Consider the following 27878-nt stretch of genomic DNA (forward strand, 5'->3'; position numbering starts at 1 on the left):
AGGAAGCAATGGAGAAAGGGCAGACAGGAGAGCAAAGAGTTTAAACAATGAACATTCTACACAACTTGCTGTGTCTGAGTGAGTCAAGGGAACTGAAAATAAGGTATGTCCCTACACGTAGCACAACCCAGCACAAATATTCTACTAGCATATTACAGGCAGCCTGCACTACTGCCCGTTATTGGTAAGCTCTTGGTTACAAGTCCCACTCAAAGCAGCCAAGTCATATTGCATCAAAGTAACCTAACTTTTGAGACCATTCTGTGCCACATTAGTGAAGATTTCTATCTTCTCCACTTCCTTTGGAATTGCAGACCATACAGTGGGTACAATCCATGCAGTTCAGTGCCTTTAATATTCATTCCATACAAAACAAAACAGACTCATTTGCCCCTCACAAGTCAAAGATGAGGTTCTGGGTCACCTTAGAAATTGTGCAAGGTTGCGGCATACAAGATGTCAGACAGGAATCAATAACAAAATCATGCATCGGCTTATTTAGCTATAATTTAGTGCTTTTATCAAATACTTTAAGAGCCTCAGTCAAGTAAAACTTTGGAGCTTCCTCCAAATGAGTCAGTAATAAGGAGCTGCTTCTCTTTCAGAATCGGATAAAGGTCGCGTCGATCTGTCGCACAGAGGGGAGCGACAAGATGACTTTCCGCCGATAGTGTGGGTCCTTTTGCAGTGGATTACCCTCAAGGTACACTGTCTGTAGATTTTTGGCATTCTTCAGCTCATCAAGGTCACTCCAGTGCTCGATTAAATTATCATTCATCTGAAAATTCAAGGGAGAAAAACTATTCAAACGCAAGGCAGACAGTCAGTCTCAAGGCTACTGGTTATTACAGGAATAATTTAAGGATTTGTTATAAAATTATGCTTTCTTTGGCCTGAATCTGATATAATCATGGAAGGCGGCCATTAGGCCTATCAAATCTTCAGCAGGTGCTATCAGCTCCACTTCATTACTAAATATTAGTAATGCCTCCCTCTCCTCAGGTATCAGCTTCCTGCCATTCGTAACAGCCAGCCATCCCCTCCCCACCACACACTGCTCAGCAGTTCCCAAACTCTGTGCAAATCCCTCCAAATGTGGCTTCCATGCTCACGTCCAGTGAATAACATCCACTTCGACTGATGCATTCCTCCCAAACTATTTCCTCAGGGTAAATCAGGCTATGCGACCTTCACTTTCTGTTTAACCCAGAGCTAACACCTAGTAGCAGGACCAACTGCAATGAAACAGCCCACTTCATTCCAACAATCAACTCAACGCTTACTGAAATTTTTAAAATCAAACTTGTATTTGAATACTTCACTGCACCCCTCCTCCACTTTATATTTCAAGCAAGACACCTCTTAATCATCCACATGTCAGGGTGACCAGAACTTCGTCAAAAGACAATCTACCCATTCCAGGTAAGGTAAAGTCACCATAGTCCCAAACTGGCTGGGCTGTAATTAGAGACTGGCAACTGATGGTGATTTAACCTGAAGGTCACCACACCACAGGCAAGGAAAGAGCTTGAGAAGAACAGTACTTCATGGTAACCTCAGCTGGTGTAGGAATTAAACTCATGCTATTGGCATCACTCTACATCACAAACTAACTTTTCAGTCACCTAAGCTAACTGAATAACATTCCATATATTAGTCTCGTAAACATTCTCTGAACTGCTTCCAATGCATTTACATCCTTCATTAAATAAGATGACCAATACTGTACACAGTATTCCAGATATGTTCTAGCACAGCCCTGTACAACTTGAGCATAACTTTTTGTATTCAATTCTCCTTGTTATAAACCATAACATCCATTAGCATTCCTAATTATTGTATCTGCATACTTGCCCTTTGAAGACTCATGCACTAGAACTCCTGGCTCAGTGGTTAGCACTGCAGCCTCACAGCTCCAGGGACCCGGGTTCAATTCCAGCCTTGGGCGACTGTCTGTGTGGAGTTTGCAGATTCTCCCCATGTCTACGTGAGTTTCCTCCAGGTACTCCAGTTTCCTCCCACAAGACGTGCAGGCTAGGTGGATTGACCATGCTAAATTGCCCATAGTGTTCAGGGTGAGCGGATTATAGGTGAAGGGGTCTGGGTGGGATGCTTCAAGGGGCAGTGTGGACTTTTTGGGCCAAATGGCCTGTTTCCACACTGTAGAGAATCTAATCTAATCCCTCTGAACCTCAGGTGTTCTACAATCTCTTACGTTTAGATAAAATGCTTTCTTTTAATACTTCTTCCCCAAAATAAGAAGATCAAAACTGTATACAGTACCCGAGATGTGGTCCAACCAATGCCCTGTATAACAAACATTAAGTCCTTAACTTTTATGTTCAATTTCTTGTCACAAAATTGAGTGTCCCATTAGCAATGCTGGTTATGTACTGTACTAGCATTATAATTTTTGAGACTTGGCAAGTCTCTCCCTCGTCACCTCAGGATTCCACAATCCTCAGTTTACCCCATATTCTACTTTTTCCATTCTTCCCACCAAAGCGAACTTTACATTCCCTGTTTGCAGGTCCCATTCACTTCACCCATCAATATTCTGTTTTATCTTCATTTCCACTTCAAAACTTATGCCCTTATCCTTTTTTAGTGTCATCAGCAAATTTAGCAACCATGCAAGTGCTTCCTTCATCACAGTTATTTATACAAATTGTAAAATGTTGAAGTTCCAGCAGTGATGCCTATGGCACACAACTCATTATATTTTTGCAACCAGAAAATGATCTGTTTATGCTTCCCATTTCCTGGTAGCTTTCCAACCATCTATCCTTGCCAATGTTACCCCTGCACCATGGGCCTTGATTTGCCACAATAACCATTAATCCCTTAAAGTTAATTTCAAAAGGACCAATGCTCACTTTAAGTCTTTTCCCTTTTGAATATATGTAAGTAGTCTAACTGCTTTGTATTTTGAGCTAGATTTCTCTCAATGGCTAACTTTCCATCCTTAGCAATCTTCTTTCAAATAGGGGGTCGGTTGGTTCAGTTGGGTGGATTGCAGTTCAGAGTGATGTTCACAGTGTGGGTTCAATTCCTGCATCAGCTGAGGTTACAATGAAGGACTCTACTCACTCAATCCTCTTGCCTCAGCTTAAACCACCATCACTCATTTCTGATGAGCGCACAACCTTTTGGTCCTGTGGGACTATGGCAATTTTACCTGAATCTTTGTCATTCTTTGCTATTTTTCATATTCGGTCCAAGCGCTTGACCTGCCATCCAGTCTGGCGTAATTATATGTATTTTCATATTGAAATGTATCTATTAAGCATTCTGGAATATGTCTATCATTGCATTGCTATTAACCTGTTCCTTAACCCAACTTGCCAGTTTACTTTAGCTAGCTTTACCTCCATGCCCTGACAATGTCCCGTATTTAAGTTTAAAATACTAGTCTTGAACCCACTTTTCTCTCGCTCAAATTGCTTCTATTTCCTAGTTTCCCGAATTAGGTCATCCATCATTAATTAGTGGTCAGTCTTCCACCTCTTCCTAGTTCCCTGTCCTTCACTCTTCAATATAGATGCCAATCTGTGTAAAACAGTGCTTACAATATGGAAGCCAATTTCAATGAGAAGCTATCCTTCTAAAATAGGAAGTCAATTTGGGGTGGTACTCTTCACTACTGCAATGTTTACTCAAGACTTAAATAAACCTACCCAAAATTCTTGAAGTTCTGTCAGGTGACTGATATTTTCGATCTTCTTAATCCTGTTGGTTGCTATATCCAAAGTTGTTAATTTTTTCTGGAATAGAGAAACAGATATGAAATGAGATAACATGGCTGAAATGTAGTCTACAGTAAGTGGCTTTGTAAATAACATGAAAACCAGATGCAGTCACACCAGCTTGTGTTAGGTAAACAGTGGAATTTTGACTTTACTGGCATATGATCCGTACTCGGTGAAAGCCCTTGACGGCTACTCTGACAAGCCAGATGGCTGACATATAAATGTATTGCACTCCAGTCCTAACCACTTGCTACGTGAAAAAGCTTTGCACTGATCCCTAGGAATTTCCACCATTCCCTGGACACAGTACAAAACGCAATGCCAGCCTTCCCAGTGATGACCACATCTCAATTAAATATTAATGAATTCCATCGACACCACCCAAAGAGCCACAGCTCTAGACTGACTGCAACATGATACTTACAGACAGTGAATTTTATAGTATACGTAATACACAAGAGGAAAGAAAAATGTAGGATTTAAGATCAAGACAAAATTCACGTCAAGGTCAAAACACCCCTTACAATTGTTATCCTGGGTACAAGTGAGCCATGCTCAACATGTCAAAGAATTCAGTACATAATCCAGGTTTAACAATGAGTGCATTGAGGCAGAGTTGTACAGTCAGGCGACTCCAACTTTAGGATGAGAAGCTAAACTGAGAGCCTGCCCGTCTCTCCCAGTGAAAGTGCAAGATCCCGCAGCACTACTGGAATATCTAGACAGCTGTATGTTCTGATCAACATTTATCCCTCACCCAAAACAGGGCCACTATTACTTATTCTATGCTATTTTACAGACTTCACTGTAAAAATTGTTTTCTGTGTTTCCTATATAAGTGACTACCATAAAGAATTTCATTGGATGTGAAGCTAGTGACAAATCCTAAGCCTACGAAAGACACTACAGAAATGCAGGTTACTCACCCTACATTCAAACATCACCACTGGAAGAGTACACCCGCATTTCATTGTGTAAAATGTACAATTTATTATGACGACATTCTGACCTAACCTGGAATTAGGTGTGAAGGACTGTATCATGACACTGCACTGACTGAAGATTTTGACTATCTTAGTTCTACCCTTCTCATATGAAGTGTTAACTAGTGTCCAAAAATGAACAGTCTGCAACAGGGACTCACGTTGTTCTCCAAGCCTTCAATCACCTCTATGCCGTTGTGACTCAGATAAAGCTCCTGCAGGTTGACCAGGCTTTGCATTCCTTCTATCTTCGTCAGCCGATTACTCTGCAAGGAAAGGTAGTGGTGCATTCAAACTAACTATCTGCACAGAAGCATTAACAAGTCAGTACAGTTCAGCAGCAGGTTAATCCCTGAAAGTTCACTTCTGTTGAGCAAAGTATCTGGCAAGAACAAAGCCATCAACAGGCTTCTCCTAACTAAGCTTCAAAGATTTTTTTCCGTTTGTTTTCTACTTGACATGAATGCTGCACTCGAGTATCATATGGCTAAAAACAAGTAGGCATCAGGAAAGTTAGGTGCAGATTTAAGACACATTTCTGTGGCACCCAGTATGCTAAAGAGCATGGCAGATGGTAAACCTTATAAAAACACAAAACTTCCAAACGTACAGCGCTGGTAAACGAGTCTGCTCAGTCTGGATCATCCACTGGCTGCAAGGTTAGTTAAGAGTTGAAATGAATCCAGTGACACCTCCAAGTAACAAGCCCACATAGCTAAACACAACTTACAGCCTGGAATGCTGGCTTGCATTGCTCAGTGTTAGATTCCAAAGGAACAGCTCTGTTTGAATGTACTCAATGATGAGTAACTCTGTTTTCATGGTGAGCAATTACCTGTATACTGAGAACTGTGAGATTCGTCAGCCCATCCAGGTTCTGTAATTTGGTGATTTTATTTTTACCCAAAAACAAGCTGCTGAGTTTCTTTAAATTTTCAATATTTTCTATGACCTGTGAAAAATAAAAAAAAAATTACTTCTACTGTCTTCTAAACCAGACTCTCTGAATATAGGAAAAAAATTTGGTTGCTTAACTCTGTTCCTCCATTCGATAAGATCATGACTGATTTGATTAGCATCTTTAACTCCACTTTCCTTCTGCCTCTACAATCCTCAACTCCTTGCAGATCAAAACTCTAAGTACTGCTTTGACTACAATGAATAATCCAGCCTTGACCACTCCCTGGAGAACAGAATTCCAAAGGCAAGCAATCCACCGAGTGAAGAAATACCTCTTTGCTGCCTTTAATAGAAGATTTTTGAAATTCTTTTGAAATTGTACTTCCCAGTTTTAAATTTCCACAAGGCCCATCACATCAATCACCAAACCTATCAACTTGAATCCTATTTTCACCTACCCGGCCCATGGTCCTGTACAGCATATGGTTACAAGTGCTCATCTAAATACTTCTTGAGTGGCAAGGTTCCTGCCTCCACCAGTCTTTCCAAAAGTAGATTCCAGATACCCATCACTCTCTGGGTGAAAATGAATATTCAAATTCTTTTCATATCGCCTGCCCCTTACCTTAAATCTATTTCCCCAGGTTCTGGACTCCACTGAGGACCAAGCTTTCTTCCCATCTACGCCCCTCAATTAGGTCAGTCTCCAGCCTTGTCTGCTCAATGGAAAACAGCCTCAGCCTCTCTCGTCTCCCTTCATAACTGAAATGTCATGATGAATCTCCTCTGCAGTATAATTACATACTTCCTATAGTGTGGTGATCATAACTGCTCACAGTAATCCAGCTCTGGCCTAATAAACATTTTATATAGCTCCATCATAACCTCCCTGATATTACGTTCAATACCTCAACTAATAACGGCAAGCATCTCAGAGGCTTCCTTAACCATCATATCTACTTGTCCTGCTGTCTTCAACAATCTACAGATATGCAAATCAAAATTCCTCTGATCTTCTGTACTTCACAGGATTCTACCACTTGTTGTAAAATCCTTGGCCCTTGTGGTTCTCCAAAAATGCAACACATCATATCTTTCAGGATTAAATTCCAAGCACTACTATTTTCCCAATCTGACCAGCCCATCAATATTGTCTTGCAATCTGAGGCCTTCTTCTTGCTCTTTACCACAGCAATTTTCATGTCATCTGCAAACGTACCACCTACATTTCACCTTTGCAGTTCATCATAACCTCTCTGCACTTGTACTCTATGCCCCTACTTATAAAGCCGAAAATATGCTACGCTTTATTAACAGCTCTGTCTACCGTCATACTACCTTCACTGTAATATAAGCACCCAGATTTCTTTTCCCCTGTACTTCATTTAAAAATATTACTTACTTTATACTGTCTCTCTACATTCTTTGTGCAGAAGAAATTAGCATGTTGTAGAAGGTTCAAGAAAAGTCAGCATCAAAAAGGCAAAAAGCCTATGTGACAGACAGAACATTAAAAGGAAGTGTCAACTCAGTATTCAACCCACGACCCCCCCAGTTCTTAGTAAAACCTAATCACATTTTTGCCCTTGTCAGTAAAATAAGTGCATGTTAGCTAAACATTAACAAAAGAGTAATGCCTGCAGCTCAGGAAGATGAGATTTCTGGAGAACATTTAAGCTTTGGACAAAGAGATCACTGTTCTGTCATGCTGACTTGTTTATCTCTTTCTATAAATATCCTGTAACTCTGCATTCCTGCAGAGTCTTCGATATCTAACCTTTGTTAGCACTAACTCTCTGTGATATCACAAATGAAAAGTTTTCTTTACCTCGAAGTCTGACAGCTGCAGTCCAGTTATTCACAATTCTCTACACTTTATATCTCTAACACTCTCTGATGAAGGGTCTAGGCCCGAAACGTCAGCTTTTGTGCTCCTGAGATGCTGCTCGGCCTGCTGTGTTCATCCAGCTCCACACTTTGTTATCTTGGATTCTCCAGCATCTGCAGTTCCCATTATCTCTGCATTGAACTCTGCCTGCCACCTATCGCCCATTCCAATGGTACTGACAAGCCGGTGAAGTTCACAATATTCTTCTCACAGCTTACAACACCTGAAGTTTTGAGTTGTCTGCAAATTTGGAAATTGTCCCCTGCTGCACTAAGATCCAGCTTATTCATATACATCAAGGAAAACAAGGGTCCCCAACGTGACCCCTGGGGAGCTCCACCACAAACTTCTGATAGCTTGAAAAATTCTAATTAACCTCCTTATTTCTTTGCTGCCTATCTCTCAGCTTGTTTTGTATCAACATTGCAACTTTCTTCAAGTCTGTCGGGGCACTGTGTTGAACACCTTTTGGATGACTATGTATACCACATCAACAGTCTGCCCCTCATCAGCCTTCTGTTACCTCTTCAAAAACTTCAAGTTAGTGAGATAAGATTTTCACATGTTCACATTTCCTGGTTTTGGTCTGTCCCAGTGACCACTCCAGCCTGGGCTTACCCGAATACGATTTGAACCGAGCTCCAACATCTCCAGCTGATCCAGGTGACTGATATTTTCTATTTTTGAGATTTTGTTGTTCACAAGGAAGAGCTTCTTAAGCTTGGTCAGAGACTCAAGAGCCTCAATTTTCCGCACAATATTAAAAGAGAGATCCAAAATCCTGTAGGGAAGAGAAAGGTACCAAGAAATCACTCCATTTCTACAGCCCAACCAAGGTGTCGATCTCTGCAATGTACAGTCAAGGTTTCCAAGTGAGATGCTAACTCAGCTTAAGAAACGCGGCCATTGGTGATACAGTATGAAACCTTCAGGCTTTCTCTATCCAAATAAATAGTTTATTAAACAGCTGCTGCCTATTGTGAAATTCTATTAGCGTTCCACCAATCTCTGGAATCTGTTTGGACATTGATGATTCCTGGGGAGTGGCCCCACACCAGCCTTTGCAAGGAATCACCTGTATATCTGTGGTACAATGGACGGATTGTAGCTATAACCTAATGGGTGCACAAATTGTCGTTGTTTCTGAAATCAATCACCTGATCTGAAACCTTATCCACTAAAGGCAAATTTAGAGATCTGTCAAACAGTGAAGACGATATCAATCAAGTGCAGGCTGAATGAGTTAATCGAATCATCAGATAAGTGATCATTGGAGTTTGAGGTGATGTATTTCAAAAGGATCAGGCAAACAAAATGTAGGCTGCTTGGCACGGTTCAAAAGTATTTTTGAGAATAGAGTGCGCTGAATGAACAATTACGAGAGATTAAATAAGAAGTACACGAGAACCTGGGCTTCATACATTGAGGGAGTGAATACAAATGCAGGGAAGTTATGCAGAATCTTTATAAGGCCCAGAACATAGGATAATGTCCCCTTCAAGTTGTACGGCTCTGCATGCAGCCACTCTGGTGTTCCGCATGTGATTGGTGCCAGCACATGGATTGCAATATTGACGTCGAGTTCCAGCCATCACTATTTAACATGAATTGTGGAGACCCAAGCAGCAGGAAAGAAAATTAGAGGAAATGCTGCATCGGAATAGGAGCATTTGGTCCTTTAAAGTTGCACCACCATTCAACATCAAGACAGATAATGTTGGAGAACTTCAACAGATTTGACAGCATCTGTGGAGAGAGAAACAGTTAATGTTTTGAGTCCAACATGACTTCTTTGGAACAGATTTATGGCTGATCTGGTGACGGCCTCAGCTACACTTTCCCATTTGACCCCATAACCCATCCCCATTGTTTATTAAAATTTAATTCAGGCTGAGTTAGTTTTAAAGGTGCAATCTTAACTACCTTCAGAGGGAAGAGAATGCCACAACTTTATTGATACGAGAAAATATCTCCCTCCTTCTGATTTAAAAGTGAGATCTCTTATTCTTAAAGACATCCTCTATCTTTCCTGTCTCTTCCACTTCCCACTCCGCACCAAAAGTGAGGGAATACCTTTGTATATGCATTCTATCAAATCTTTTGACATTTTATGTTTTAACAAGCTCTGAACTCCAAAACCTGTTCAACATTTAAGATAAGCACTTCATCTTAAGAATGAGTTGTGCGAACCTTCTCGGAAGTATTGTCAGAGAAATGGTATAATTTTTCATTTAAGGAGACAAAACTAAATACTACTTCAGATGTGGTCTCACTCGAGTCCTGCACAGATGCAGTAAAAATTCCCTACTTCTATATCCATTCCCTTTGCAATAGTGACAACATTCTATTTGCCTTCCTAACCATTTGCTGTACCTGTAAACTAAGCTTATGTACACTCATGTACACTCTCTAGAAGACCCTTCTTTACCAAGTCGCACAATCTTTTTCCACTTATTTTCTGAAGGAGGGTCTAGGCCCGAAAAGTCAGCTTTCCTGCTCCTCTGATGCTGCTTGGCCTGTTGTGCTCATCCAGCTCTACACCTTGTTACATCCACTTATAGTTTATTGCTTTTCTATTCTTCCAGCCAAAGAGACCAAGGTCATATTTTCCCACATTGTACTCCATCTATTCAATTTTTGCCCACTCACTTTAAACTATGCCCCTACCTGCACCTATCACCATCCCACCCTCCTTTCCCCCAACCCCAAACCTATTTACTTCTGGGCTCCCCCCCCCCCCCTCCCAAAGTGGTTTGGCCCAAAACATTGACTTTCTTGCTCCTCAGATGTTTTTTGACCTGCTGAGCTTTTCCAGCGTCACATCTATTGACTATTTCCCCAAGCAGACTCTATAACCTTCTCTTGATGATGTACTGTTCTACCTGAAGAGAGAACCAAGGTTAACGTTTGAGTCCAATGACTTCTTCAGAACCCCAAAACACTCCCGTCATTTTTTGCTGTGGGCACCTTCACCTACTGTACTCGCTCCTCCTCCCTCTCAGTCCCTTTCATGGAGGCACACAGCATGGAAACAGACACTTCAATCCAACTTGTCAGCACCGAATAGACATCCCAAATGAGCTAGTCCCATTTTCCAGCATTTGGCCCATATCCCTCTAAACTCTTCCTATTCATATACTCATTCAGATGCCTTTTAGATGTTGTAACTGTATCCACCTTCACCACTTCCTCTGGCGGCTTGTTCCAAACACAGACCACGCTCTGTGGGGAAAAAGTTACCCCTTAGGTCTCTTTTCAATCTTTACCCTCAGTTCTTAAAGTCACAGTGGGCTCAATGTTAAGTTTCTCTCCCCAAACAGCTACCATGCCTGCTGACATTCTCCAGCATTTTCTGTTTGTTACAAGTATCCGCAGCATTTTGCTTTTAATTTATAAGCTGGAATTGCTCTCCACAGAACTATTGAAAAGACACTGCAAACTGAGGGGAAGCTCTGACACGTGTACAAGACTATAGCAGGATTTGATAAGCCAAATAAGAGGAGATGTTCCCTCGAGCTGAACAGACAAACAGGATACAGAATTAAGGCTTTGAACTACAGATAAGTGAAGGGATGGGGTAGCATCAAGTGGTAATGATCCCTCGTCGCAATGGAAGGTAGTGAAAGCAGAGGAGGTTATTGATTTCAGTAGGAAATTGGATGGTTGCTTGAGGAAATTGAACTTACAGGATCGTTAGGATACAGCAGGGAAACTGAAAGGGACTAGATTATTCTAGGTAACATAATGGGTAGAATGACCTACTCCTTCGCTGTAATGGCTTTGTGACAGTACATTCCTACATAAAGAACTAGAGCATAGCAATGGAATTATCACTGAAGAAACAGATTTAATTGGTTTTAATACTTACTCAAGGTCCTTTAACATCTGGAGATTTTCTAGTTGATGGATCTGATTGTCATACAGGTCCAACTCCCGGAGTGTTATCAGATGTTCAAGATTTTCAATCGTCTTAATGAGATTCTGACGAAGACACAGTACCTAGGATAAACCCAGAGACCAGGAAGCACTTGAGGGGCCAGCATTCCAGAACTGAAATACCCAGCTACAAATGTATACTTATTATTACAACTGGATTAGTTGTGTTATCACATCCAGAGCAACATTTAAGGAATGTCAGGCATCAAGAGAAGAAACATAAATGCGTGCTCTGCTGTGAATGCATGCAATGTGAACAGAGTTGGTAGGTAATTAAAGGATTTACTAACTGTACGAGTAACATCCCATGGATGGAATGCAATTTTTAAAAAACAAGACTTTACTTTGACTGCCTGATATAGACAACTTCAATTTTTTAAATAATCCATCAATTAAAATATCAAGCTGAGTTCACATCTACATATCAATCTAGCACTGATTCTCTGATTGGCCAGTGACTTAAATTCCTTAAACACATGAAAATGACTACCTATTAATTACAATTCAGTGTCCCACATGGTGCTTTCAAGGAATGAAATAGCCTTAAATTATGTAACATGCAATTCTACTGGTATTGGTGTAATACCTAGGTGATTGTCAGCAAAAGATACAATGTGGTCCTAGGTACAGTGACACAGCTCTGTCACCAGCCGAAGATTAAGACTTAAGCATGGGATACACTCATGGGCTAACTAACTATGGTATCAGTACAAAGCTTGCAATTTGTTTCATTTTTTTAATTAAATAACCATTACAAATAGGCATATCTGGTAAAAAAAAGTGCAAGGACAACAGTATTGCTCATGTCTCTTGACTTAGTCAATATACCAAAGCAATGAGGAACAGAACAGAACAGAACAGAACGGAATGTTGGCTAACGTTAGAGTTCATGTAGGGTCATAGGATGTAACAAGTGTTGGTGTCAACCTCCTCTAATCTCTGATTCAGTACAATACATCTGAGTAAGCATGAACACTTGATGGCAGATATTGTCAACAGACTTTACTAACACCTAAATGAAAGAACTGCAGATGTTGTATATCAGGAACAAAACCTGAAGTTGCTGGAAAAGCTCAGCAGGTCTGGCAGCATCTGTGAAGAAAAAAAAATCAAAGTTAACGTTTCACGTCCGGTGACCCTTCCTCAGAACTTCCTCCAGTTCCGAGGAAGGGTCACCAGACCCGCAACGTTAGCTATGATTTTTTTTTCTTCACAGATGCCGCGAAATCTGCTGAGCTTTTCCAGCAATTTCTGGTTTTGTTCACTGACACCTAGTTTGAGTGATTAGCCTAGCTATACAGAGGAAGCAATGTTTTTGTATCTTTCAAGCTCTCCGTAGAGAATCATGCTCGTTTATATCCACCATTTGTGGATTTTGATTTATTACATTACTTTTACAACTGATTATACTTTTGGGTGGGCAACTATTTCTGCATATTTCTTGATCTGAACCTCAAAATTTACATCTTATTCCCACTGCGTGGAAAATTTCCCAGGGCGGGTTTAGTTTTTGGAATCGAGTTAGCTTCAGAACCATCCAGTTTGAGACCAGCATTCCTGAGCAGTGACCTGTTCAAACAAAACAGACAGCAGGGGAACCCAAATTTGGAGCCCGTTCTTGGACCAGTAACATGTAATACACAGTGAAACAGGTTGTCAACGCAGCACATCAAAAAGCAAATTTTACAGGAATGCTAGGACACAACAAGTGAATTAAATGCTGATCTCAACCAGGAGGGTTTAAAAGAAAATCTCAGAAATTGGCACAGTCCTAACATATCAGAAAGAATTACTACACAGCAAAATACAGTAATAGGCAGAAATTCAGCAGAACAGCAGCCTTCACAGCATCAATCAAGGATCAATTCCACTTAATTTTCAAATATCCAACTCTTGTCAGCAATGCTGTAATAATCTCAAAGCTGGATGTACATGGATACATAGCCGGTAATAATGGAATGGGAGTAAACCCCAGAGGTAGGCCAGCATGTAACGTGACAAACCTGAAGCAGCCATCTCACCACTGGACTCAGCTTCACACGCTACTGCTCCAATCAATGCACAAGCATGACTGCAGTCACTCCATTTCGGAAGAACTGAAGAGAACTTGCAAGTCTCATAGGCAATGGCAGGTCTGAGCAGTTGTCAAGAAGAGAACTGAAAACCTAACTTTTCTTGCAGAAAATACCCAGGTAAAGGAGCGGTGTGGGGAGTGTATTAAAGACCCCATGATTCAGATATTCTGATGTACAATGTATTGAGTTTTATATGTTGGCTTCCTCTTAAGATTCGAGTAAAACCTCCAACATACCAATGCCTAACTTCTTGCCTTCCACCGAATACTTACCTCATGTATTAGCAGGAAAGGTACAAATCAGAGATTGAGAGAGACAGGGAATATAGTGGATATGGAGGTGACAGTACTTAGACATGATGATAAGTCATCTGTGAAGACTTTATTAAGGGTCTTTACCGATCATCACGAAGCAGCAATGTATCCAGTGGCTGGAAACAGAAACAATTAAGATGTGGAGAGGTGGTAAAATAATGGACTACTACACCTGGGATGTCAACTGATCTCACCTTCACTTTCTTCAGTACATTAAATCCTTCTACTTTTCCAATTCTGCAGTGATTGAGATCAACATCCTAGAAAAGCACAAAATAATCAGCTGCATTGAAGTGAAAACTGCTCCAAAATCCATCATCCAAGACTGCTTACTTGGAATATATAACTAGAATGGGAGAGAACATTAAGAAGTTGCAGTTAATTGACAACTTATTGCGTGCGAAATCATAATCACTTCAAAAGGGCAATGATTTACAAGCAACTGCAGTAATGTACATCCAGGGACCTGCAACGTGCAATGAACAATCAGGTCCCAAAGTTCCCATATGACCTTTCAAAAATAATGCATTTAAAAGAAAAATAAGCCTTACAAAGGGAAGGCAGACTTAACGTGCAATGCACCCTTGCTTCCCCAGAGGAATGCCTGCAGGAGTTCTAGGAGTTAAAACACTTGAAAGCGGACAGCATTGGCACCAAAATACAGAAGTTGTGGTTCAGGTTCCACTGCTTTTTTTAAAAAAGAGCAGGGTAATAGCCTCCAACATCCTAGTCAATGTCAACACCTCAAATGACATCACAAATACAGTGCAGATTAGTCATTATCACATTGACATTCATTGGACTTTGAGCAAATTGAATGCTGCAATTTCCATATTACAGGGAATATTTCACAACTGTCCATTGGCAGGCGCTTTGGTGATGGAAAAAAACAAGTTTCAGTTGTAAGAGCACTTCCGGACACAAAACAAATACTCGACTGGTCGTAAGACTTTTGAGATCTATTACGGTCACCAAAAATACAAGAAGTAAAACCCCTTCTTTCTTTGACTATTAGTTATTCGATCATATACTGAACAAGTCAAGCGTACATTCAGGTGCAGAGTTTAGACTAGGCACTTTAACTGGGACCTCAGTACTTCTAACAGCAATATTTGAAACTAGAACACAATTTTCCAAAAAGAAAAATTGAACTACACCAATGTTGTATTAACAATCTTCTGTCACAATCTAAAATAACATCTGATAGATTTGAAAACAAGACTTCAATAACAGCATACTTCTTTATCATAAGCAGTTACTCCATAAAGCTCAGAGTTCAAGGTTACCAGTCTCAAACTCAGTTCACTGGAACAGGACTAGAGCACTTCACATACTAATCAGATCATCTTTTACTCTACTTTGCTTACATGACACAGCCTATTTGAAATGGTCACGTGGGTGCAAAAGGAAATGCCAAACTGGCTGTAGGGTTGATATATTTTGGTACTGCACATACAAGTAACAACAAACAGGAGCTTCTCAAATAGATTACTTAATGCATTACACACTGTAGATTGCTATGATTAATGAAAGGACTCACTAAGAATAACATTTGCAGTACATTAGCAACTAATGCTATGAAGGTCTACTTGAAGGGGCTTTTGTGGTCAGTGCAGTGACCCAGGTTCAAGTTCCACCTGCTCCTGAGTTGTGTAATAACATCTCTGAATAGGGTGATTAGTGAAATGGTTTAAATAAAAAGAAAATGGGACTTGATTTGGAAGGACTTGTATAAAAAATATGTGCAGGGAATATCAGCAGGTGAATGTTTAGAAATAGGATTGGCAAAGACTTACATGCTGACATATGAGGAAGTTGTAATCCAGTGGTTACAACCAACCAATGCTGGGTAATAACCAAAATTGCTCAACTCCCAAGCACAAATAGAATGGAGAATCAGCCTATCAGCCTGCGGAATAGTAGCACTTTACCCATTTCAATTCACAAATGACGTGATCTCCTCCTCCTAGGATCAGTAAATGTTGATGCCTTCACCTGAACAGCAACTGAGTGAGTAATGCAGCAGTGTTAATGCCACTGATTTGCCTAAAGGATTTCCTGGGATTTGTTGCTGCAAGCAGGAAGGTGAATAGAGGCACCATCAACCAGAGGAATTCACATTCAGCTATGAACTGAAACCTCATGATTGGGCTTCTGCCAGAGTTGAACAGGTTCACAGCAGCAGCCTACTTCAGAATCTAATGTCACTCAACAGCAGGAAATACATGAAAGTGACTAAGTGAATCAAAAACAATGAACTGCAGTAATAATACAATTCATCCAACAATCTGCATTTGCAACTCTTAATGTTGCAAAACTCTTTTTAGAGGTGACTTACCTCTGCTTCAGGATCCAAAATGATAGCGTCAATATCAACTGGCGTATCTGGTTCTCCTGAAATAGAATTCAGGATTTTTTTTATTAGCCTAATCAATATTAATATTTATGTACTGAAATACAAAATCAAAGACAATTACACATCTCTCTTCACGGATTTCATTCAGAAACATTTGATAGGCAAACTTGGGTTATAGATTCTTGGTCACAATCCAGCAGTTCCCCAGGTCAGGCTTGCTCAGTTAATCTTCTTAGAAAAGGAAGACTATTAAACCCACTGTTTCTTTTTGCAATTCAGTTTCAATTTCTTCCGCACAAATTTCTTTATCCATCACACTGCTAACATGCCTGGATCTAAACTGTCAATATCATAATCTTTACATACAACTGAAAATGCAGGAATAGGTACTCTCATACTATCTATCATTTTACTGGTTTCAAATACACGAGTATGCATCATCTAACATGTCACTTTATTTGCCAGGCTGCTTTTTCTTCTTCTCTTTGTTGACATCTGCAATATCCTCTAATTTCCAGATTTTGCAGCACAGATTTTCCAACCAGGGTGGTTAGAAGGATTAACAGGGAGAATTGGGTAGGGGAGGCCTGACAAGACAGCAGAGGGGAGGTCATAGAGTGGGGTCTGTTGAAGAGGGAGCATAGCTGGTATGCCTTGGTTGGATGCCTACAGTGGCCTTACTGCGATGGAAATGTCGAACCCAAAAACTTCAACTGCAACCCTACTTTAGAAGGCCATTGAGTAGACAAGTTGCTGCCTTCTTGGAAAAGGAGGATTTAAGAACAAAGGGTCATTTTCTCAGGATAAGGGCCGAATGCTGTGGATCAAGAGGAGAAATTTCTTCACTTTAAAGGGTTGCTACTCTTTGGAATTCTCTAAGCCAGAAAGTGACCAACATTCCATCACTGACTGAAAACAGGGTGGGATGGTTTGGAAGGAGGTTGGGGAGGGTAGCCTTGAAGCCATAATTACAAAGACTGGAACAAGATCGAGGAACCATATGCGCAATTCTTTCTCATGTTCCTACTGTCAAGACCAAGTCTTTATTTCTTTCCCTCCTCTGTTATGTTTAATTGCAAAATGAGAAATGTGTCTTAAAACTAAGGGCAGCAAGTTCATCTGAAAGCAACCTGATGCTCATTGTAGACAGATTAACCACTGCTTGAACTAGCAGCTGAGAGACACGGGGTTGAAGGCAAACTGGAACAAAGGGATTGTGTACAGTCGCGAGATTTAAGACTGAAGAAACCACTTCAGTCTTCCTTTAGCAGTTGCTGTAAGCTGTAACTTTAAGCTTATAAGTCAGAGACTTCCTATAAGCAAGCCTCATGCTAAACAGTGGGAACATCTGGAAAAGGATGACCAAGAATTGGCATTCTGACCAGCACAAGTTCAAAAGTGTCATCTCATGAACCACCGACCTGCACTCCTGATCTTTCCCTACATCCATAACACCCATGTTCTTTTTCCACATTCTGAAAGGGTGCATGTGTGTACGGGTGAGTTGATAATGGGATTAGAATTTTAATCAGTAGTTATGTGCCAATAGTTCATAATTGTTTACCTGTAGCAGGTCTAAATACTTATAAGTAAATAGTAATTCTTGTTAAGTACATAAACCCTAGTCTATGCTTAACTGAGTCTAGAAGATAAATGGATTGGGAAACCTTTTCATACTTTTTAAAATCTTTAACTTGTGATGGCCCCAAGATTATCAGAGTTTGATTTCCAGTGCACCAACACAACACGCTGTAGTTGTTAGACCCCCCCCCCCATGTACTTTTATGTCCTCTCACTATTTGTCTAACCATCTCTATTAACACATCCCTCTCCTTTTGATTCCACCACCTCTTTCCCATCATTCTACTTAATTTTATTTCCTGTCCTCTCTGATCCCATTACTTGCTTCAGCTTTCTTGTTATCTATCATCTGATTGCTTGTGGTAACCGTCGTCAGTGTCTGTCTCATTTGCTTCTGCAAAAGACTTGCCCATTTTTCCCTGCAGGAAACTGACAAAGCAGAAAGTTTGGGGAGTGGGAAAGCACAAACTAGGGAATGCAGAGAGAACAGGGGTTTATGAGCGATCAAAACAACCCAGAGAAAGACATTTTACAATAGTATTGCTCTAGAGAGGGTCCACAGTGGAGCTTTATAATGGAAACGGCCTCAAGACAAGGTGACATCACCTAAGGAGATAATCACTTTGTTACAATTCATTGGCAAGAACCGAGGTGCCTCAAGTCTGCTTGACAGTACGGAGAGGGTTATTTCAGGAGGCACAACCTGCCGTTAGATGGGAGCTCCTTGTTGATTCAGAAAACTTAAAAGTTGCCCAGCCAAAGTACAACCATCTACTCTACTTAAATATGATATTATAATGCAGCTGTCTATATTGTAAATATGTACCTTAAAATTAGTTTCAAATATCTCAACTTAAAACATGACACGTCTACTGACCCAGAATGTACTGAAAGCAAGAAGCCTGCACACAAAAGGTACAAGTGACAGCAACAACTGAATACCTTAAAATATCTCATATCCAGATGAAGCTTTTTGAGATTGGTGCAATTTGGCCTACTATGGTACAGGGGACCCAAGACTTTGGACCTGCATAATGAATAGCATTATGTACTTATAAGCAACTTAAGTTTCAAACTCACCGAAGGTTCTGTCTCAACAGTCCTCCTTCAACTTTCCTTGGAAATCTCTCTACAAGGAGGAAGGCACCAGAACAAACAGGCAAGCCATCCCCAGCCAAACTGCCCACAAACCTGAAATGCCAAACACCTAACCTGGCTGGGAGTAGAGGACCACAGGTGACTGCCAAAGAGCAGAAATTTGTTGCATAAACAAACATATCTGGGAATGAGGTTAGCGCTGAAACAGAACACATTTCAGACTGTTTACATATCATATCAATGAATGCTTTACAAAAGCTCTCACTCGTCTTGTTGAAGAGAGTTGAAGGAACAGGTCTTGAACTCAATGTTGCCCCATATTAAGAAATATGGTACATTACCCTTAGTATGGCAAAAGGCAATTTTAGTGGAAAGGGCTTAGGTTGCCACATACAAATCTTCACATAAATTTGGACCATGGTAGTTTTGGCAAACAGGTGATTTTCAGAGACAAAAAAAAACTGCAGATGCTGGAATCCAAGGCAGACTAACAGGAGGCCAGGTAGTATCTGGAGGAAAGAAGAAGTCAACATTTCAGGTTTTACCCTTCTTTCTGTTGTCTATTCCGAGCCAACTGTTGCATGCCTCTGGTATCACCAGCCCTTTCAATTGCAATCGCAACTCTCAAGGTGTGCTAAACACTTTCCTTTCATAAACAATTATGGCTGTGATATCGTTGAAGTTCATCATTGCAAGACAAGAGGCGCTGAACTACAGGAACTAGGTGAGCACTGCCAGCCCAATGAAAGTGGTCAAATGGTACTACACACACTGATGTTGAGACATATACACAACAGTACAATTTCTCTGGACTTGTACATGCTCTTTCATTTTTCCTGTGGCATCTCTTTTAGTCTTATGTTGTCCTCCATCTGTTTATCATCTCCTGTTTGCACAGTTATCTCTTGGGGAGGGGAAACTAGGGCAAGTGGAAGCAGAAGTCTGGGTGAGGGTGATCTTTGAACAAATAAGAGTGACATCATGTGACTGTATGGCATGACGTTGTAGCTGATGAGTTTTCTTTCAATCAATTATTTGAATTTCACCATAATAATACACAAGTAACATAAGGACAATACATATAGTGGCAAACAGTAATCATAGCAAAGTTAATCTGCAAACTCTGGAACTTTGCATATGGAATGGAAGGAAAAGCTGGAGTGTTGGGGTGAAGAGGAGACAGTATGGTTTTCCCCTAGACTCTGCAGCCCACAAGGGATAGACCTGCCCATTCTCAATCTAATCCACTTACAGCTTATTAATTTTATAGATATGGGGCTTTATTTTTTCTTTCTTTCGTTATGCACTTTTTCTAAAGAAAATTTATACATTGGATGGGAGCATTGCTGGCATGGCATCATTTATGCTGATCTCCAACCACTTGCAATAGCTGTCATGGGGAAAATGTTAGAAGCTTTAGTGAAGACATTATAACAGGGCACTGGATAAGTTCAAGGTAATTATGGCAAAACCGACACGGTTTTGATAAAAGGAAATCACTTTTGACTAACTTATTGGAATTCTTTGTAGTAGTAATTTGTTCTGTGGATAAAGGGGAACCAGCGGATATAATGAGCTTCAATTTCTGAAAAGTATTTGATAATGTACCGCAACAGAGTTGACTGCTGAAAACAAAAGTTCATGGAATTGGCAGTAACGCAGGCACAGATAGATTAACTGGCTAACAGGAAGCTGCAAATAAAAATAACTGGGTCATTTTCAAGCTGGCAGGATGTCACAAATGATGTGCCTCACCTAATTACAATTTATATAAATTATTTGTACGAAGACAGAAAGAATTGAAAAGTAAGGATATTATCTAAATGGCGACGGGTTGCAGAGCTCTGAGTTGCAGACCTAGTGCAGGACAAGCAGAAGGTTAGTATGCAGATACAGCAAGTGATCAGGCAAGATAACTGAATGTTATGTTTGATTTAGAGAGGAATCAGATGCAAGGGTAGGAGGTTATGCTTCAGTTATATACAGCATTCGTGAGTGTCCATCTGGAGTACCACGTACAGTACTAGTCACCATACAGAGGGAAGGGTGTTGACACATTGGAAACAATTCAGAGAAAGTTTACGACACTAATATCTGGATGGAACCGACTGCCTCATGAGGAAAGGCTAGACAAGCTAGGTTTGTATTCTCAGGTGGTCTTTGGAATTCAGTAATGGGTGTATAATCTAAGTATTTTTAATGGTACAGGTAGACAGATGATTGATTACCAAGGGATGAGAGATTATCAAAGATATGTAGGGGTGAAGAAGAGGTTACAAATCACATCAGCCATGATCTTACTGAATGTCAGAGCAGGCTTGAAGGACAGAGTGGTCTATTCTTGTTCTTTGTCATACATACCTGGAAAAGGTGGTGGGGAAGCTGCCTTTTACACTGTTACAGAACAGTGTGTAGGAACACCAAAGTGTTTTACTGAGCGGCTTGCTAGACTATTTCTGAGGGCATTTGAGAGTGAATCATATTGCTGTGGGTCTGGATTCACACATAGGCCAAACTTGTTAAGGACAAGAGGGCGAGGGGTCAAAAACTACAGACACGATACTTTTGACCACACGGTAAAATCTGGACTGCACTGTCAGAAAGACTAGCAAAAGCAGTTTTAGTATGGTTCAAAAGGGAATTGGATAAATACTTGCAGTGACAAAACAAATTGCATAGAAATGGAAGAATGACAGGAAAATGGGACTACTTCAGCATCTTTAATAAGTTAGCACAAAGTCTGACTGAATTTCTGATTCTTTATAAACTGCGCATCTGTAATAGCTCCTCATTCTGTAGCAAGACTGTTTTCTTTCCAGATTCTACTGGATCTAGAGAATTCTTTTATTTCAAATTTCCAGTTTTTTACTTTTAACTTCCAAATTATTTTAAGATGGAGAGCAACTGAAACCCGAAAGCTGCTGCCCTTTCTCTTGTAAATTTTACGGGCAAAAATAAAGTTAGAGAATGCCAGACATGGGTAAAAGAGAAAAGGGCAGGTTTATAACAAATCACATGATATAAAGGGGCCTTTGTGCAGTGAGCAGGTACGCTGAGGTACCCCAGGACACAGATGAAGGCCATACTTCAAGTGAGGAGCTGGTGATAGCAACTTAATATGCAACAAGATGACCATCAGAAGTCAAAGTGTCAAGGGGAGGAGGAAAAGAAATATCAAATTCAAGAAACTTTGGCATGAATCCTGGCAGCAAATCTGACAGAGGCTGGGCAGCAGATTCAATTACAGTACTGCCCATCTTAAAAGCAGCATGGTCAGGTGAAGGCATTTTGGAACAAATCCATGTTTGCCATTGGAGCTTTGTAAATGCACCAAACATAAAACTACAGAACTTGGGTACCTGATGCGCTCCCTCCAGTTCCCCTCAATCTTATACTCTGAGGTAACTCATCGATCATCCCTTTCTTTCGCCCTTCTTCATCACCAGACTCTTCAGATTCCACACGTCTGTCAACTATCAAACATGACATGGCAATTGTTATTTCATTTTGAAAATGTCATCCTGTAAGCAATCAAAGCAATTTGGCTGTTGCTCCCTCAGTCACACCACCAATTCACCACATTCCCTCACCAAACCACTCCATCACCTCAGAGCCCCTCTCTCACCCTCCTATGTCCAACTCCATCACCTTCATTGCTATCCTTTCCCCATTTACACATCCCAAAGTCATCATCCTCCCTCGGCTGTGCACGCTGACTCTTTTCCTCGCAGATCCTCACTACCTCCCCTCAGCCCCGCATGTGTACATATGCAACCCAGCCCTTCATACGCTGTCTTCCACCCTCTTCCAACAGCCAGTCATGCTCCTGACCTCATTCTACTACTAGAACTCCCTACTTTCTATCCCTGCCCCTTTCCAGCAAGTCTTCATTCGGCCACCTATAGGATAACCCAACACAAGCCCCTCAAGATTCTCTCTCACCCCAATCCTAACACCATTCCCCAAATATTCCAGATCATCCATTCTCATTCCCATGCACACCCTGAATGCCATCCCTCCCTACCTACCCACCCACACATCCTTCACCACATGTCACACATCTACTTTACAAGCCCCTGCTACCACCTCTAATAGTCCTCAATCTAGTCTCTATGCTTGCTCCTTCCCCCACGATTATCTGCTCCCCTACTACTCATCCTTAACACCGCATCCCTGAACTCCCCTCCAGCTACCCACCCCCTTACCTACCACCCCTAAATTTCTTTCTCCTCCCTCTTGCCTCACACTCTACACTCCTTACTCTCTTACTATCCCTCCCCCACACACTCTCCTCACCCACTCTCCAAGCTTCTCTCTTCTATTACTATCCTTCTCCATCCACCTTCTTTCCCTCTTCCCTTCAGACCTCCCCTTCTCCCTCACAGTTCCCCTTTCCCTATCCTGTCCTTAGACCTTCCGCTTTCATCCAAATCACTCACTCTCCCCATCATTGCGCCCTCCCCCACTATTTACTCCCCACGCTCAACTTCCCCAACCTCGGCCCTTACAAGACCCCTCCTCCCACACTCTCCTCTCCCTCTTTCTCCTCATCCTTCGTCCACCCCCTCACTCACTCTCCATAGCCTGTTGTTGTTGATGCTGTTGCTCCCCACCGTTCTCCGCCATTCCTTACTCCGCCCCAAAACACCGGAAGTTCCTGTTGTGGATTGACAGCTTCCCTCCTCCAATAGGAGGGCGGGTCTATCGACATTGACCATTAGGCTTCGGCCAGAGGCGGGGTCAGCGCCGTGCCGCGGCATCAGTCCCCGCATGCGTGTGCCAGCCTGGATCTGGCCCGATGGGTCATTGTGACCAGCACTGCTACCGGGCTGCAGTCCGTGCGATATCACAGACAATGCCTGTCTGCAGTTCATGCAGTATTAAGTTAATGTCAGGCTGTACTACATGCAATATTGCAGTTAATACCGGGCTGTACTACACGCAATATTACAGTTCATATGATATTGCAGTTAATTGCCAAGCTGCAGTCAATGCAATATCATAGTACATGCAAAATGACAGTCAATGTCAAGCTGTAGTTACTGCGAAATTGCAGTCATTGCAATATTACAGTTAATACCAAGCTGATGTCAATGCAAAAGCACAGCTTAATGCCAGGCTGCAGTCAATGTAATATTGCATTTAATGCCGGGCCGCAGTCAGTGAAACATTTCAGTTCATCCTAAGCAGCAAGGATTTCTACTCTGGATTTAAATGTCGGGCTGTGGTCAATGAAAGGCTGTAGCCATTTTGAGTGTGGAGTCAATGGAGTTGGCTGTAGACAATGCAAGATTACAGTCAATATTAAACTGTAGCCTATGCCAGGACTTACCACTTTCTTTCAAAATTATCCCAGAATTTTCACATCATTGAAGGAACATTTGCTGAATTATGGTTCTGTGTTCACTCTTGACACTATCCATCTGCGTCTCCACCATGTAGATGTAAATAATTTGCATATTTTAAAAGGAATGTGGATGCTGCTTATATGAGCCATCATTTGTTGCCCATCCCTAATTGCCCTTGACTGGGTTTTTCATAGCAATCAATGCTAGTTTCATGTCCACAGGTATTGAAATTAGCATTCAATTGAAGATTTATGAATTGAATTTAAATTCCACCAGCTGCTTTGTTGAGATTTGAACCTTTACCCTCAGATCATTAGCATGCACCTCTGGATCATCAGATTAGTGACATTACCATTATCTCCCCCAAATTATACACCACCTTCTGAGCTCACAAAATTCCTAAGTGCTTCACAGTCACATAAGTATGTTTGAAGTGTCCCTGTTGTTTTACTGCACGAAAATTTGAAGAAAGCAAAGTCTCACAATGTGATAAATGACCATGTAATCCTTTCTACTATTCAGGGGTGAATGTTATCCTGGCCTCTGCTACTCTTCAATGAATAGCACTATCTCTTATAGATTCACATGAGAGGACAGAAGTGCCCCTGGATGAATGTCTCAAATGAGAAGTGCAATGTCTTATAGTATAGCATTCCCTCAGCATTATATTGTCACATCAGTCTGGATTATGACCTCAAGTTTCTGAAGAGGGGTCACAGGAACAGGAGGAGACTATTTAGCCCATCAAGCCTGCCTGCCATCCTGTCATGGCTGATCAACTCCTCAATTATATCTTTGGAGTTTAAGCCCCAAATTCCCAACACAGGAACAAGGCAAGAAATGTGACTTAATCAGAGATAATAGGAACTGCAGATGCTGGAGAATCCGAGATAACAAAGTGTAGAGCTGGATGCACAGAGCAGTCCAAGCAGCATCGTAGGAGTACAAAAGCTGATGTTTCGGACCTAGATCCTTCATAACTTCATAATTGTTATCTGATAACTACCCCTGGGGAAACTCCTTGACAAAGTATGAAAAAGCTACAAATGGATGGGTTGCTATGATTGTGGTTCAGTTTGCATTAACAAAAATGTCTTAAAGTATATAACTCATCCAGTTTTAATTTAGTTACCTTTTTGGAATGTTTATAGGTGCAGGGGAAACAGTAAGTGATAGGAACTACCTTGTATGATCATCCTTTAACTGAGAACATTCTCCACAGAACAATAATCCACATGAAATAAGATAATGTGGCAAAATTGTTTAACAGGCAAAAACACCATAATTGGGAAATCAACTGGAACATGTCAACATGCATATCCAAATCAATGCCTCTTTTGCTGTGCATGAAACCCCTGTGGAACAGATGGGCCTGTGATTAACATGGCCTCAGGGCCAATTGGCTCTATTCTTAACATTGAATTCTAGCTTAAGTTTCCAGTGCATGGATTTCTCAGTCTGCCCATAACTATCAGGATAGAGAAGACAGGCACAGAGCTCTGGATCTCAGTAAGCAATGCCTCAACAAAGAGTCTGCAAGCAAACAATGGGCTTCATGGTCATAATAAAGCACTAGTGTCTCACAAAGCTCAAACATTCACAGCAAGTAATTTTTGACACTTGCAGTGTCCTACGCAAGACCTCCTTCTAGGTGGCCAGACCATGCCAGGAAGGAGAAAAGTTACCACTGCCCTGCATTTTTTCACCTACAGCTACTCCAAAGACCTGCTGGTGACATCTGCAGGATTTCCTAAGTTTGTGCATCGTTGAAAAGAGACATGCGCTGCTAAAGCTTTTCAACTTGCACTCATCAGGACAAGCATAAAAGTGCGAAATTTAAAATGAACAACACAACTACAGCCAGAAAGTGAGGCTGATTGATTGGTAAGTCCACCCTGCTTGACCAAGACTCCATGGAGAAAACAAAAGCTCCCTAATTTTACAATCTGTTAGATAAGGTTACTCAATTAGATAAGAACCCATGATGCTGGTGGTCATGTATTAGCATAGATAGAGGATTGGTTAACCAATAGCATAAAGAGAGTTGGGATGAAGGAAGCATTTTCAGGATGGCAACCTGAGATTAGGGGAGTGCCACAGGGATTAGTGCTGGGGCCGCAATTATTTACAAAATATATCATGGATGATGAAATTGAACATACTATTGCTAGGTTTGGAGATTATATGAAAATAAGTGGGAAGGTAAGTAGTGAGAATGATACAAGTATAGAGGTGAACACAGGCAGATTACGTGAAGGACAAAAACTGACACCTGGAATATCATGTGTGAAACTGCGAGATTACACATTTTGGCAGGAAAATAGAAATTATGGCATAATGAAAAAAGGAATTAAAAATCAAATTTATATTATTTAAATGGGGAACAACTGTAGAAAGCTGCAGCACAGAGAGATTTGTGAATCCTCATCCAGGGATCTGAAAAAGCTAGTATTCAAGTTCAGTGGGTACGAAGGAAAACAGATGGAAATGTTGGTTTTTATTTCTAAAGAAATAGAGTATAAAAATAGTGAAGTTGTTAAGCTTGTTAAATGCAATAGGTAGATTATACCAGAATACTGAATACAGTTTTGATCCCCCTATCTAGGGAAAGATGTATTAACATTGTAAGTAGTCCAGAGAAAGTTCTGGATCAATCCTAAGGTTTTCTTGTAAACAGAAGTTGAATAGATTGGGCTTGTATTCAATGGAGTTTTGAAGAATGAGAGGAGACCTTATTGAAACATATTAAATTCTTAGGCAGCTGACAGGGTGGATGCTGACAGGTTATTTCCCCATCAAGATATTATATGTTTCAATAAGATCATCCCTCAACCTTCCAAACTGTAATAAATATAAGCTTGACCTGTTCACTGTTCTTGAAAGTCAACTCGTACATTCCTGGAATCAGCTGATTGAATCTCTTGAACTGCCTTCAATGTCAGTACATTCTTCCTTAAAATGAGAACAAAAGCTGTGCATTGGTGTACCAGATATGGTCTCACCAACACCCTTTACAAGTCTAGCAAGATTTGTCCATTTTTAAACTCTAATCCCCTATCAATAAAGGGCAAAATTATATTTGCCTTCTTAATCACTTGCTTTATCTGCATGCTAATTGTTTGCATCTCATGCACAAGAAACCCAGATCTCTCTGCATAACACTTTCTGGAGTACTAGAGTATTTCTTTACTTAAATAACAGTCTGCCTTTTGATTCTTTCTACAAAATGTATGACCTCACACTTTTCTATATTAAACTCAGTCTGCCAAGTTTATACCCCCTCAATCAACCTATCTCTTACAGATTCCTTACATCTTCAACACAACATGCTGTACCACTGGGAGACAGCAAGAACAGCCGATGCTGGAGTCAGAGATAATACAGTGTAGAGCTAGAGAAACACAGCAGGCCAGGTAGCATCAGAGGAGCAGGAAAGCTGACATTTTGGGTCGGGACCATTCTTCAGAAAATGAAGGGTCCCGACCCGAAACATGAGCCTTCCTGCTCATCTGATGCTGCCTGGCCTGCTGTGTTCATCCAACTTCACGCTGTGTTATCTCTGGGACAAGTTTAGTTTGGGATTATGGTCAGCATAGAATGGTTGGATCGAAGGGTTTGTTTCTGTGCTGTATAACTCTATTACTCTAAGT

The 27878-nt window shown here is 41.0% G+C and overlaps 1 protein-coding gene across 1 annotated transcript; it reads right to left on the reverse strand.

Annotated features, from left to right (window-relative positions):
- Positions 1-327: 327 nt before the first annotated feature.
- Positions 328-23566, reverse strand: ppp1r7 (protein phosphatase 1, regulatory (inhibitor) subunit 7). The gene is made up of 10 exons (XM_048542229.1): positions 23455-23566; positions 22240-22353; positions 16184-16239; positions 14040-14105; positions 11389-11519; positions 8139-8301; positions 5568-5684; positions 4894-4998; positions 3678-3764; positions 328-778 (listed from the first exon to the last, which is right to left on the reverse strand). Exons 1-10 carry the CDS (start codon positions 23504-23506, stop codon positions 602-604), a joined length of 1068 nt encoding a protein of 355 aa, XP_048398186.1. The 5' UTR covers positions 23507-23566; the 3' UTR covers positions 328-601.
- Between the last annotated feature and the right edge of the window lie 4312 nt (positions 23567-27878).

The sequence above is a fragment of the Stegostoma tigrinum genome, chromosome 14, assembly GCF_030684315.1.
Source record: "Stegostoma tigrinum isolate sSteTig4 chromosome 14, sSteTig4.hap1, whole genome shotgun sequence".
Taxonomy (NCBI): domain Eukaryota; kingdom Metazoa; phylum Chordata; class Chondrichthyes; order Orectolobiformes; family Stegostomatidae; genus Stegostoma; species Stegostoma tigrinum.